At 38.1% G+C, this 15,502-nt stretch overlaps 1 protein-coding gene across 1 annotated transcript in view; it reads right to left on the bottom strand.

Moving 5' to 3' along the window:
- TRPM3 (transient receptor potential cation channel subfamily M member 3) overlaps positions 1-15,502 on the bottom strand; it is a 293,999-nt gene that overhangs the window by 118,724 nt on the left and 159,773 nt on the right. The window contains exon 6 of the mRNA XM_075726277.1: positions 8,628-8,799. Coding sequence (XP_075582392.1) covers positions 8,628-8,799 — 172 coding nt within the window. The remainder of the gene's footprint in view (positions 1-8,627; positions 8,800-15,502) is intronic.

Here is a 15,502-nt window from a genome sequence, read left to right as displayed (position 1 = left end):
TCTAAGATGATATTTTTGTCTCCAGTGCCTGATCCTCCAACATCATGATACTTTTGATGAAAAAGGCCCAAGTTTCCGATCTCTAACAAAATCTGAAATTAGTCCTTTCAAACAGTTCCGAGTTTTACTCAGATTTCGCAGGAGTCAAACTTGCAGCAGGCTTCCTCTCCTAGAAAGAAGTCTGTACCTACATCTTCCCAGCTATGCAGTTATGACAATGCATCTAGGGCTGCACAGAATGTGAAGGAAAAATCTGAAACAAATGAGAATTCCAATGCGTTTGATGATGGTGCAATGGTCAGAGAAGATGCCAGTGATGACAATTGAACGTCCCTTTGCCTTCCCAGCCCCCTTCATATATTCTCAGGCATAGGATGACAAAGGGAAGTCCACGGGTCACATGAACAGATATTGTCGACATATTACCCAGTCCAAATTGCCTTCTCTACCCAATCAAATCACCCAACTTTATCCATCAATTCCTTAATCAGAGGTAACTTTTTCTCATAGGCCTACCAAAATTCAACTGCATTCACCAACTCTATAAAGAAGAAAGATTAAATACAAGGACAGAAGTACCAATGCCTGTGGTCTGTCTGTTTTCAAACAGCATACCATAGAGGTAGAATAAACCTTCAGCACCAAACAATGTGTTTAAAATAATAACAATTGCAGATTGATAATGAATAGTAATATTCCACATGAAGCTCTACGTGGTCTAGGAGACAATTCTTCCAGAAATGTACTAATCAAAAGATGAGTATCGCAACGTGGACCTACACAACCTAAGGATTTGGTGTCGTAACCTCTCTAAGAAATACCAACATGCTTCAGTCCATGGATCTGACTGAGCAGTGCAGAGTGATTCTTGGGAAAAATACACAGAGGTTTGTTTGGGGTTTTCTTCCCTTTTTCTGAGGAAAATAAGAATGAAAACACTGAGATCTCTTAGAGTTTCTAGGAAAAAGGTCAAGGCACTGGCCCTTAATAAAACTGTGGTACAGAATACATATTTTTTTCTATTGTTATCACACCGTGCAGAGAAGATGAAGTACAATGTAGATAACACTTAAGGTATTACTGTTGCAGCAGGAGAGTGGGAGATGAAAAGTAGTGTCGAGACTCACTATATACATCTGTAATGGCAACAACATAAATGGACGTTTAACTTTAACATAAATGCACACCCTGTTCTTCAAAGCCTTGTGACCCAGGCCACCTACTCCAGAACAGTGGCCCACTTCATGCAAAGGAATCCCTTCTGATCTATAGCCCATATTTGGCTTTGAAGAAGAAATAATTTTGTCCATTCTTGGGATCTGTAAGCTTCAAAAAGGCTAAAAAAGTGTGTTTGTTAAAGGAGTTTCTAAAAGATACAAAATAAACCAAACTACTCAAAACATTCCGATTTTTTGAATGAGTCTACTTGCAATTAAACATGCATTGCCTTTATCTCTTCTGGATTAACGTTCTGGTTTCAAATATGTATTTCGTTACGTATCCTCATTTTTCCCTTATTTTTGGGTCTTCTGGAAAACGAATTGTTAAAAATCTCAAAAAGGGCTTTGTTTTTTCTGCATAACTGTTCCTCAGGAAGAAGGTGGTAGCTAGCTTTATGAAGAATAAGGTGTTTTCATAGTGAAAATTTCTTGTCCCCTCATCAGCAAAGACTCCTGCTGTCTAGATGACATTATATATCCTTGTTATCTTCATTCCTCATGATAGTGAAGTTCTTTTGCCTCATCACTACTCTTTCATTCTCTGAGGTTATGTCTTATACTATAAAATGGCAGAAATCTAAGTAGTCCAAGCTGACAAGTAAATGAGCCTTTTTTTAAATCATTAGAGCAAACATTAGATCTTTTTACATTTTAATCTGTGATGGTAGCTGTTAACCCCAATTTGAATACCACTGCCTCACTGGTTGGACTTCACTTATTTCCAAAGCAAATTTTAAGGATGTAAAATCTCTGTCAGATAGTTACAGAGAACAGAAAATTCTGGCAGTATTCTGACCAAGATTCAAATCTTTTGGTAGATGAAACTTCCAATATAAGAAAGATGTCTGGATTTAAAAGGAAAAATGTCGTTAGCGCATGATGAATATGCTTTCAAGGCCATTTGTCAGATTTGCAAATATCACACAAGAACTTATTCTGCCCTTCTAACCACTACTGAAAGCACATTACTCCCTTCTAACACATGCCAAACACAAATTTTGTTACTGATATGTATGTGCTGATACATGCAAGACAAAGAAAATGATTGTATGTTTCCCAGAATAGTTATGCATACACAGGTACATGCTATAAGTTCATGCTATGCTATGCTATGCTATGCATCACGTCCAGATTCTGATTCTGCTGACAAGTAATTATACAGGTTCTAAAGAATATCTTACAACATTCCTAATTAATTCACAATCTCTTTCATTCAAATTAAAAACTTTTATATAGGCTACATGTGATCATCTTGTGTATATAAATAATTTGTGTCCTTGTCTTTCTTCACTGCTCCAGTAAGATCATTTATATGAAGGAAAGTAGGCATTTTGATGGAAGTGCTTGCCAATCATGCTGTAAGCTCTTTAAGGATTTGAGAATATTTCAGTTAGTAGTAAAATCCAGTTACTAACAACAACTATACCACACGAACTGAAGGGATTAATGCAGACAGGAGGAATGAACTGCATGTTACAAAAATGCAAACGTTAGTGCAGAGCCAGAAGGGGGAAACTATAGGTAAGATATTTGAAGATTCTCTAAGTACTGGTAAAGGGTCTTTTTATGTAATATGAAGTAATTCTAGACCACACTTGTTAATGAGAAAGCATTGTTCTGGCTAATCACAACATGAAACCCATGGCATGTCAACCTATTGGAGTGACTTTGCCTGAAACTGATTAACAGTCAGATCAGACCTATTAGCTGAGTTGTTACATTGGCAATTATTCTAATCTAACTATCTGTGGAGCAGCAGGAATGAATATTTTATGACTTGTAATTTCGAATGCAGATTTTGTAGACAGATTTCTTTCGTGTTTCAGGTTGGAGGCAAGATTGATGTAGCTATTGTGTTACTCAGCAATGTTCCACAGAAGTGAAAACGATGTACATCTTAGCAAACGACTGGGCCGTTCTAGCACACTTCACAGAAATGCTTTGTCAGTGTCTAAGAAAGTCATAATTGGTGAATTTGCAATAGGTCATCTCCAGTAATTAGATGCTTCGTTTCTTTCCTTTCTCTGTTTATAGATTACATCACCTGTTTTGTGATACATTAAGTTCTCTTTCTGTACTGGCCACTACTTTTTTCCCAAGACAGGAAAAAGAGGACTAGCTGCCCTTTCACATCTTGTGGGATCATAAGATGTTCTTTGATTTGTAATCCAATGCCAATACCAGTTTTCTGGTGAAAATTGTTCTACCTCTTTCATTTCAAACAGTTTCTTTTGAAACTATTCTTTGCACCATTGTGACCCATTGGAAAGAAGGTGTAAGAATACAATATTTGGGAAAAAGCAGCTGCAAAAGGGATGAAAAATCTACAATGTGCAGAAGACTTCCCAGGCGTCAGGGGAAGGACAAAACGTATTGTCTATGGGATTCTAGAAATTAAAAGCAATTCTCAGCATTTAAGAGGATACATTGATCCCTATTCCTTCTGAATAAAATTGAATGTTGAAACATAAGACTTTAGAATGACTTTAATCAGGGAATACTGTAGATGAGAGGAGCTTGGGGGATGCACAAGAATTTTAGAAGAATAATAATTAAACATTAGGTCTAAAATATCATGGCAGACTATCTCTTGAGGATGAATGCCTAATGATTTTATCCTTATAAAGATAGTCAATCAGACCAAATTATTTTTAATCTGAAAGTTATTTCAGGGCTCAAAGACAATAAGGATCTGTGTGATTTTGGGGAAAATGAAGTCCAAACTTGAAAAATCCTGCATAAATTGCAATTTTTCTATGTTCATTCTTGGAAAAGAATTCCAACAAGGTAAATTACTCGACTGTTCAGAGTAAAACTTGTAGCTTTTGTTCTGATCAGATAACTAGATCCTTATTTCATTAACCTCTAACCATGGGGTTACAAAGGATGCCAATCTGAATGGATCCAACAGCATGCTCAGCACACATAAGACAAATCATGCACTTATGCTACATTAGAGAAGTGTGTCAAGTGTGAGTTTTTACCCCACCCCCACTCTGTTCATCACTAGTGGGGCTGCAACTGAAGCGCTGGATTCAGGTTTGGGCTGTCCACTTCAAGAAGGATGAGGAGAAACTGGCGAACATCCAGAGAAAAGTTGCTAAGGTATATAGTGGCCTAGAGCATATGTCTGGAGAGGAGAGTTTGTGACAGCAGGGCTGTTTAACTTTTGAAAAGAAATCTAAGAGGAGTAATCTAATACCTGCCTATAATTATCTGCAGGGCTGTTAAAAAGGTGTTAGATCCATACTCTTCTTGCTAGAGCCAGGCCCTGTGAAGGGAAAATGCCAAAAATAGTGCTTTGGGGGCTTCAGATCAGACGCTGATGGTAGGGTGGGGAAAGTTTCCAAACATTTTGCTAGGGCCCATATAGATGGTTGAATATACATTATTGGAGATTTTCAGACTTGGCTAAACAAAGCTATGGACAAGCTTATCTAGCATTGACAATGGTCCACTTTGAGAAGAGACTCAGACTGGGGGACCTTCAGAGGTCTGTTTCAGCCCATATGAAACCTACAAAAGGCTGTGAACCCTCTTGTGTTCAAGGCAGTGAGACAGAGTTTAGTATTATGAGCACTTCCAGAAGCAGTGAATCAGAAATCAGTAAACTGGCAGCAGTGAATTACATCAGCCTGACATGCTGTACATCCCTGCATGCCAAGAAACAGTATAAGCATAGCATCATAGCTGGAAACACACCTGCAGTCCACTTACTGTATCTGAAAAATCCCACCTTTTGAGCTGGGACATTTTATTGTATTTAAAATTCCTGTACATTTGTCATGAAAACTTTCTGCTCATTAATGCAATATTTTTGGAATAGGATGAACTAAAATTGTTTTAACTCCACATTTCAATGTAAAAATTTCTACATGAGCTGTCAAATTACCCATATATTGTTGTACAAATAAACCATATGGCAGAGATGGTCACAAAGATATTTTTCCTTCCTTCCAGAACATATCTTAAGGTGATCTCCCTGCCTTCCAATTCCTGCAAAACGTCCAGGACTCAAATGTTTGTGTGAATTGGAAACCAGAAACATTCCTGATCAGATCATCTTATATTTCTTTTTGATCTCGAAACAGTTTTAGAAAAGTTCATCTTAATTTCAACATTTCTTACTACAAAATGATGCACCTTTGAAACTTCATGAGTTTGAGACAACCTGTGGCTCACTGCAAGATATGGTTGCTGGACTATGCTAAAATAGTCTTCACTTGTGTAAATAAGAAAGACTTGCCCTGGGCATTGAAGCATCAAATTGACCTCTAGCTAAATGCACAACTGAGTGACTCTGTCCTGAACCCGCAGACTCAGACTGACCCACAAATACAAGTGTACCCTCTGTTTGCCTGAGAAGCATTTTTTAATTCCTGAATATTTGCTGTGGACAAAATAAGAGCTATGGAAGGGGTAAAAGCTAAAAAGGTAGAGTGGAAACAGAGTATTCAATGTAATCTTTTCTCTAGCATTCATAGGGGGCATAAGGCAAGCTTTTTATTGTTATTATCTAATAGTATACTCATTCAGGAAATTAGATACTGCTGAATGACCGAGAGTGATGACATATTAGGAACAGAAACAGTGAGTCTTTCAGAATTATCTGGCATGCTTAATGACCTGATTTAATCTTAAATTTTATAAAAGAGTCTACCACTGTCCTAACCTATTTGAAGGGAGTACTGTTTTCTGTGCCTTTAATAGGTGAGCACAAGCTTGAAGTTTCCCTTTGTGAATACTATGTGATCCCAAACATCCAAGAGAGCTAACACTGCACTGGAGAAAGATACAGTTGAAGCAAAGGAAAATAAATAAGAAGAAATGACAAGCCTATCACGTAAGAGTCAGGCAGGCTTAAAAATAAGAACAAAATCTGCTTTCAGCACTATTGTTCAGGGACAGGCTGTGAAAGAAGGAGTTACCAGCTGCTTATTAGTTCCTAAACCTGTTCTGTTTTCTAGCCCTCTGCTCTTTTGTTTGGTGATTAACAAAAAATTGTACCTTTCTTGACTCCCCAGCAAACAAAAGGCTGATGCTGTCAGTGTTTTTCCCCACTCCACATGCTTACTGCTGGAAAATTGTAAGTAAGGAGACACATGCCTGGCTGCACACACTCCTGTTTGATGAAGATCCCCTTGCAGCAGCGCCCCTGCATGCACAGGGCTGAGGATCTCCATTGCTCTGCTAGGAATGAGGGTAAGGAAAGGCATCGGGAAGTGGCCATCTGTTTGGCTGACCCAACAGGGCAGGTGGTCCTTCTCTCATCCATATGGTCACCTTTCTATTAACTAGAGGCTGGGCAGGACTTAGTCACCTTCTTTTAAAACAAAGGAAAACAAAATGTGGCAGAAACATTCTGGATGTCACTGGACCAAGATGTAAAAATCTTACCAGCAGCCTTCCTTCTGAAAAGTTCTTTCACATTAATATGTTGAAGAAGTGTTGTGAGACCCAAGTGTTTTTGTGTGTATAAGACAGAGAGATTTGGGAAGGAGAGGTTAAATGATTTCTCTGTCACAGAAAAAAGGGAAGAGAAAGGAAAATACATACTCCTGGGTGGCGGGAAGGAGGACTACAGAGAGAAACCAGAGAAGAGAAACACTTCCTTTTTTTTGTAGGTGTTTGAAGAGGTCAGACAAGCATTTGACTTGAAACACCAAGGTTTGGAGGTTTATCCATCAGTCACTTTTCAACAGATAAACCTCTCGTCTAAACCTGAAGTTAAACCTCTCTATAGAGATTTATTTTTTAACATAAAGATTTCCCCAACACAATGTTGTGCTGTAAACTGCAAAAGCTCACATTTTTCTTATAAATATCCTGAAAATAATTATTATTTATGGGATAGTTTTGTACAGTTTGCTTACATCAAATATGCCATTTTCAAATGTGAATTTTTGTTGCTGGTCAACCTAGGATTAGATCATACTGTCTCCGTCTGCTAAGGAAACACACAGGCATGCACACACCGCTTAGGATGCACAGATATTTGTGCATACCTACAGACTGCTCTCTGAGAAAAAGAAGTATATACTCTGATACCATAAAAACAATAAGCCTGTGGTGTGTGTAGTTCATGCAGTGGTGTTGAAAGGTATAAGTGGCATACTGCTGTAATTTAAGCACAGACTATACAGATCATACAGAAAGCTTTATCAAGCACAACCAACATGCTAGTTTATGTTCTCCCCATTGCGCTTGCCTATAGCTCATTATCAGCTGATGTCCAAGAATCTAAATGTGTTTCCTAGTCTCTCCTCAGTTTCAAGTGCCTGTATCAACAAAACCTGTCACCATTCCTGGCCTCAAAATTGCATGTTTACAGAGAGTTATCAGCAGAAAGGCTATGCATATGATCACTTCGGAAAAATGAGTTCTCTTTTCATTCCTAAAGGTAGCTTATGCAGGTACAACACTGAGGTTTGTTTGTGAGAGTAAAAAAATTCCTGCCTGGCTAACATCCAAAGGAAGATTTCTTCCCCAGGTAAGGCCTAGGTTCAATTTCTAGAGCTAATCCTTTTTCCTTTTGATAGCACCAAGTTTCTAAAAACTAAATGATTGTAAACAGAAGAAAAAAAAAATCCAAAATATCTAGAAAGAAATTAACTCCCCATCGAAATTAAGCATCTGTGCACTACAGAAATAATAATACTAATATTGAGATACCATCTTTTATCCAAGCAGAAGTGCTTACTTAGGTGACTATTTACTTTTCATTTTATGTAGGAAAGTGGTATATGATTATTTAAGAAAAAGAAATTATAACTTTGAGAGAGAAACTGAGGCTTCAGTCTGATCATGATGTGGAATATACCATCATGATTGTAAAAGATCAGGTGAAAGGACCATGCAAACATATAGTAACGCTTCCACATGGAATACTCTCTCTGCCTCTAAATATCAATGGCTGTGGGAATGCTTGACTTGTCCAGTCATTTCTCCTGCAACTATGCAGGATTTTATATACCTCTATACACCTCAGTCATCTCTCTTCCAACCTGCAAAGCTTTTATCATAAAAAGCTCTCCCTTACTTTTTGTCACTCTTTTCTCTACCTTTACTAATTCCACTGTATTCTTTACCAAATGAAGGGGACCAGAACTGCATACAATTTTAAGGAGATGGAGGTACCAAAGACATTGAAACTGAAGAGCCTTGACAAATATGGTTTGAAACTTATCAGAAATAAATTCAGCTATTTGTGCTGTACTCTTACCCACAAGACTCTAAAATAAAATTTTATTATCTTTGTTCACCATTATTTGCTTTTATTAGCTCATGCTCACCATTTTAGATGGTAGAACTACTCCCCAGAATATGCGGACTTTATTGCCTGTTTAAACTCACAGTGTCTTTGACATAATCGCAATTACAAAACAACACAAGCATAATGTTACTCACTTGTATTTATCTTCTGAAGTGAAATGTGCTTTTCCAGCTGTCTACGAAGTTTCACCTCTGCTCCATATTTACCAGTAGTGCCATTGTCAGCCAAAATAAAATGAGAATGCATACTGTTGAGCACTGTCAACTTACTCATGGGATTGGACATCGTCTGGTATGGTCGGACCACCTGCATTTTAGAGACAGAGAAAAAAAAAAAGTACTAGACAGAAAAGACCCTCTGAACTAAATCAACTATAGGGTATGAACTGACAGGATGATACAAAAGAAAAAGACAAAATAAAATTGTTTGAAGTATTACACTTAAGCACTGCTGTCTTCTGTATTACACTTGAGCACTGCTGTCTTCTATGTATAAAGTAGAAAATAACCTTAGCACCTGAACCAGTGTGGCCACCTCTTGTAAACACTGAACTTTTAGATGCAGACACTGCATAAAGGGTTTTCCATGGTAAGCTGTTTCAACAGCATCAATGGCCACAGTTTTGATGTTAACTCCAGCTAATGGTCAGACCTCCAAAGGTCTGTGTGACTACACACACACACTGTACACCCTGCCTGCTGCTGTCTTTCCATAGCGTTGCCATAAATCCTCACCTCATCTGATTGAAATCTTTGATTCTTCCCACAGACCCCACCGAGCACCATGCCCCCTGTTTTAGCTCATTCAGAGCCACCAGCACAAGTGGTCCTCTGCAGACACACCAGTACAAGTGAGTTCCACCCTTGGAGAGGTGTACACATGATATTACACCACATTTTAAATTTCCCTGGAAAAAAATATTGGCCCATTCTTAGCATAGTACAAAGGCAGTTGCTTGCTCTCAGAAAAGCTTTAGAAAGTTTCCATTCAAGTTTGCTACACTTCCTTTGATTTGTTTTCATCAGGAGAAACTCAGACAAACAGTGAAATTGATGCAGACTTTCCCATTCATAGTCTCCAGACAGACCAAATAATAGCACTGGGTCACATTTGGCTGTCAGCTACTTTGGTGGGTCTCCAGTGACATAAGTAAGACTGCAGTGATGTGGCAAAAGAATTGGTGTTGTGTCGAGGGATCCTGGCTGATCATTCAAAGACTTTTGCTAGAAATATTGTTTATGTATGTCTTGTCTTTTTGGAAAGACAGAACTCCTGACAATTTGTAAAAAAAATATCCTAGCTGAGGAAATGCTGAAGTGACTTGTTACAAAACTCAGCTGGGCTATACTTCATCTGCAAGGAAATTTCTTCACAGGGCTGGTATTGTTCATTTTGCAAATCTAACAAAAACTTGTGCTTTTTAATGCACAAAAGTATACAGTCATGTTTTGACAAAATGCTTGCAGACAGAAATAGATTAACTTATTAATTTCTTCCCAAGCTTCTCTCCCTTTTCCTTAGTCTGAAGAGCTCTCCAACTGAGAAGTAATTCTTTATAAATAATATGTGTTAGTAATTCTTTGGCCAGAGATATCTATCTCTATTATTTTCACTTGCCAATGCTTGCAGCACTTTGGTCAACCCTTGGATGGCAAGGGGAAACCCACAGACTTTTTTTGGTGTTATAAACTGTCACACAGAGGGTAATCTGTAAGCTAGTCATCCTGCAAAAGGGAGGAAATAGGTCTGAGAAGACCAAGAGGGCAGCTGGCCGACAGCAATGTAGTACACTCCACTGTGAGAACAGGTGATAGCTATGGCTCAAATTTCTTCTATACCATTTCTTTTGGCACCCCATTCACAAAACATTTATTCTACAGCCACATATAGCTTAACAAACATCAATACACTGCTGGAACATGTTCCTTAACTAGTTTCTGCAGACACAGAAACCATGTGTCCAATGTCACAGTCAGAAAGAAAAAGAAGGTTCCTTCTCACACATCTAAGAATCAAATAAAATCAAACTAAAACAGCTACATTTTTTTGAAACTGCTACCTGCCCCATCGCTCAATACATAGAGGGCAAAGGCCAGCAAGATCTGATAGAAGAGGAATGACTTGAGTTGCCTGTTCACTGTACGATTATAAGCTGCTGTGCATGCATTTCTACTGACAGCTTGTGGTGTGCCCCTGAGAGCCACAGCTCAAAAGTTTTTAATGGTGACAGCTTGATCTGCAGTTCTAATGAGCTGCAGCACCAAAGGCTCCACATATTGACTTAGTAATGCTGCTGCAGGGCAGATTAGAAGGCTCCGCTCTGGTTCCGTGGCTGCTGTTTAGCTACAAGATGAATCTTATTATTAATAAATTTTATAGATGTGAAAATAAGAATACAATTATTTTCAATTGAACTGTTCACAGCATGCACAGTTCAACAGCTGAAATACTTCTTTTTTAATAATAAATTTTGCAAACCACAGTGGCAGACTCTTTTCCTGATTAAAGGATAAGCAAAATCTTCAGGAAGGCAAGAAAATCCTATGCTTTGAGGCTATTTCCTTGAGGTGAATTGCTTTTCCACAATGCTCAGCAGATTTTCAATTTCTCACTCTTGCAGTCCCCATTCCTTTGTTCTTTTCAATCCCTTACATTTTACAGGCAAGTTAAAAGGCTGGGAAAACTTTGACTTGAATGTCTTATCCTCTTTCTGCATTGAGAAGAGGGAATAATGTCCCCTGGCATCTTCTTCTGCAGAGTTGAAAGGAAGCATTTATGCTCAAGACAACCCCTCTAAATATAGGTTAATGAATGTGACAGCAGCCGTGCTGTGAAGCAGTACACATACTACACGGGCTGAGGGTATTCTGTCAATAGGTGAGGAGCTGGGCTAACCCCAGCAGTTGCTTTGCACCCTGAGGTGGAGCAAGCTTGAATTAAAAGCACTGTTATACTCTGTTTACACTCCCCATGGGCACATGACACTCAACAGAGGGACAGCACTTGAAAAATCGCTGACGGTAACTCACCATGGACAATGAGCATGCATGTGTCATGTGATCCAATGCATGAATCTGAGCAGGTGAAGGCAAAGATTTACAACAAACTTAGTGTGTTCAGAGTAGTGGCAGAAAAAGAAAGACATGCCTGCTTTGCTTCTCAAGAAGTAGCAGCTGTTGTTCAAATTAAGCCTTCTCTGCAGCCTCACTGTTCTGGGGTACACCAGGGAATACAGTAGTTCCCAGTTTAATTTAGAGGATCCTGGAAGCCTCATGGTCTGAATTCTCCGTATATGCTACACATATGCCAGTTCCCAGCTTTGCTCCAGGCATGCTTCCCACCTTGTAGTCTGCAATGAAAGCTGAATCTCTTTTTCTTACACCTTTCCTTAGAGTAATTATTTCCTAACCTGGCCTGCAAGGGAGCTCTGATACTCTGACACTGGATAAAGGTTATATTGAAACAAACTTGTGAGCTATTTATGACTATTTGTAATCTTTTTTTTTTTCCCTAGCAATTCAAATTATGCTCAAAGAATAACATTCTTCTGGAACGATAATTGCAAAATATCTACCAAAACCAAGTAAAAACTGGTAACAACAAATCCAACGACGATAAAGTAGTATACACTTACTAATTAGTTGCCTGAGATTTGTAACTTTTATCGCTATTCTGAAACCTGCAGAAAACAATTAAAGCAAAACATAATCTTTCTGACACTGTAAAAACACAGAAGCATGCGAGACAGAAGGAAGCAGTCTCATGCTACAAGTTAACGTTGTTATTCAGATTACTATGAAAGAACCAGAAGGAAACATGTAGCCAGCCCATCTTGGCAGTCTGATGTCCTTCTTGTCTGGTACACACACACAGAGCAGGTAATATGAACACTGGTCTTTCTGACAAGACTCACCGGAATGTGTTGTAAGGACCACGGTTTAAAGCAGTGAGTTCTGGCTACACACCTATCAAGCTTGACAGCTATATGATTTATTTTCATATACATGAATGGTAAGGAGACACTAATTCTAAGGCGATGCTAACTCTTGAATGCACATTTTTTCCGGTTTGGATAACATTTGGTAATCTCAGGGAGGTAGGTGGTATGAAGGGGACTTGGTACTAGCAGAGTGAAATCCTTTACAATGAAGCATTTACTGATGGGATCAGGGAGAAGGGATTGGGCAGGACTTGGTGTGTTGATGAAAATAAGCCTTTCTCAGTTAGCTCAGCTGTAATATATGGTAAACAATTCCAGTTCTTTAAGCTTTCCTCATTGGTTATGTTTTCTGCACCTCCTGCTCTTATTTCCTTGACTTGTCTTATAACAAGACATTGGCTTCACCTGTGCCCAGTGCCATAAAAATTAATGATTCCCAAGGTTGTATATCAGCCCTGTTACTAAACTCCAGCATAATACTCATCTTTCTGAAACAGCATGGAGTTACGATGTAATCGAGTTGTTAACTATTAATCATTTCCTTGTGACCCCCTACAACATGGAAGGTCCCCACCTTCCCTGAAGAAGTTGTCTAGTCTGTTAATGTCCAGGGATTTTGAGAGGTTCATGCTAGCACCTGCTCCATGACAGGCTGACTTCTAACCTCTCTGTTGTGACCTTGCCCTCTGAAGTGCATACAACCTTCCAGCTTCCAAATTTCCTCCGTATTCCACCATCCAAATAAATACTGAAAAAAGCTGAAGATATAACTGAGCAAGTAGAGCAAGACTGCAGAGTCTTGAACACAGAGTTCTGCTGTGAGTACCGTTTGAGCATCCCAGAGAAAACTTTGCTGATGACATGTTCTCACCTCCAGTTATAAAATTCAACAACCGCACTAACATAAAAACTGGTTAATTTGAAACTGCAGTCTTTAATAAATCAGAAGCATTGCCTAGAAACAGACTGAGAAAGCCAGGCTTTATTTTTTAACAAAAGAAATATCTAAGGATGTTTGGATTCAACATATTTTTAGTCCAATATAAATTTAGATTTTTATATAAAAAGGGACAATATTTGCACCTTATTTTTACGATTTCAACTGTATAGGTGAGTAGGTTTCAAGCAGCAGTATACTCATTGGTTGAGTTTTATAAATTTTTTTTCCTGAATATTCTGAGCAGTATAAAAGAACAAGCATCTGTTCTTAGTGGAGTTCATAAAGAACATCTACCACCGTCAATGATTGTGCTTCCAACATTTGAGTTCTAGGAAGTAAAAATTAAAATTTATTCTGGAACACAGAGTGCATGAAAGGGGTTGATATATACATATATATATAAAAAAATAACATATATGACATATATAATATAATAGATATTATATTCTATATTATAGTATATAAAATATATGCTATACATAACATATATTTGTATAATAAATATATATTTATTACATAGATATACATTTGCTCTGAGTAAGTAGTTTCCTTTCTGATAACACTTTTTGCTTTTGTGTAGCACTTTTATCTGTTTATACACAAGTCTACAAAGTAAGCTTATATATTGTGTTGTGCATTCTGCTGCACAAAATGATAAAAGCTGACCGCTATTGCTTCCTTGTCACTGGCTAAAGCCTTTGTTAAAAATAATAATTATTTGACTTTTTCCAGTATTTCTGCTGAGCTTCATTTGTGCCATATTCTATTTAGTGAAAATAACCAAAAGATCAATGAAGTAATACAGGGAGAGAAACACACTATAAACCATGGCTATAACAGTACTCTAAGGGAGACAAACAAAACCCAAGAAATTTGGAGGCAATTTAGGAATTTCTCCTTATGTCAAACTGTTGGATCTACATATGGAAGGATTTTTATAGCAGGCATGGAAGAGTGGGTGTCATGGGTTTTGTAGTAATGTAGAAAGGGTTTTTTTTCCTCAAAACTTTAATTACTAAAAAAATGCATTCTATTTAAGTTAGTAGGCTATACGCTACAGCATCTTGACTGATCAATGACATATCACAGTATGATGGAAACATCCTTTTCACTGAGTCGCACAATAAAAGCATATTTTGATTTAAGTCTCAAATACTAGCTTCTTTGGACTAAAAATGAAACTTCTTTGAATGATTTCATTCAGCAAAAGGAAAGTACTAAAATCAGTGTTCTCTTTGTAATCCAGGTGCTGTTCCTACTGAGGTGACTAGGAATTAAACCCAAATGAGGACTGAAGAGACTCTGAAAGGAAAGACATATATGCTGTCAAGACTCAAAAAGTGCACTCTTTCAAAAGGAAGGACAGCTCTGTATGTAGGGAGAAACTTGTTTACAATCCAAGTTTTCTACAAGATTGAGCAAGCTATCTTACTTTCTCTGTTCTTCTATCAGAAGATTGGAAATATGGCAACTAACTAGCTTTCCCTTGCATAGTTTATTTTTAAATTAGAATCTAAGTGTGTTAAGAGGGGCAGTATTTTCTGCTATATTGCTTTTACTGGAGTAAGACAGGTCTCTTTAGAGATCTTTAACCATCACAACATAACAAATAACAAACAACAATAGTAGTTTGCTTAACTTGGCCCGTTCTCTTTATTACTCTGAGAAAAGCCCTTGGGATTCCCAAGAGCTGACTGATTTGGACTGGTAAATGTAATAAAACTCCTCAAGATCCATACAGACCAGGCAAGGGCTAGAGCATGAGTGGATGCACAGCCCTACTGAGCATGCCAGACTTGCCACAGGGAGGCAACATACACTGGGGCATGTGCAATGGCAGTAACTGCCCCCACTCCCTCCCCCCTGCAATCCCATGACTAAGATAATTTTCTGTATCCATCTGATGCTGGAAGAGTATGTTCTGACAGCTCTTCAGTTCTGATCATAATTTAACTAGACATAGTGCATATAGGCATAAAGCTGCATTGATGCTGGAGTTTGACAGGCCTTTTACTATTGGTTGACTTTTCCCCCTCCCCCACACATAATCCTTTGTGGCCTTTGTTTCTTGCTTAATGATGATTCATTTTACATGCTTATGGTACTATTTATATTTCCCATTCTTGGTT

This window comes from Pelecanus crispus, chromosome Z, assembly GCF_030463565.1.
Source record: "Pelecanus crispus isolate bPelCri1 chromosome Z, bPelCri1.pri, whole genome shotgun sequence".
NCBI lineage: Eukaryota > Metazoa > Chordata > Aves > Pelecaniformes > Pelecanidae > Pelecanus > Pelecanus crispus.
Note: the sequence above shows the minus strand (reverse complement) of the source record. Positions and strands in the feature narration are given on the sequence as shown.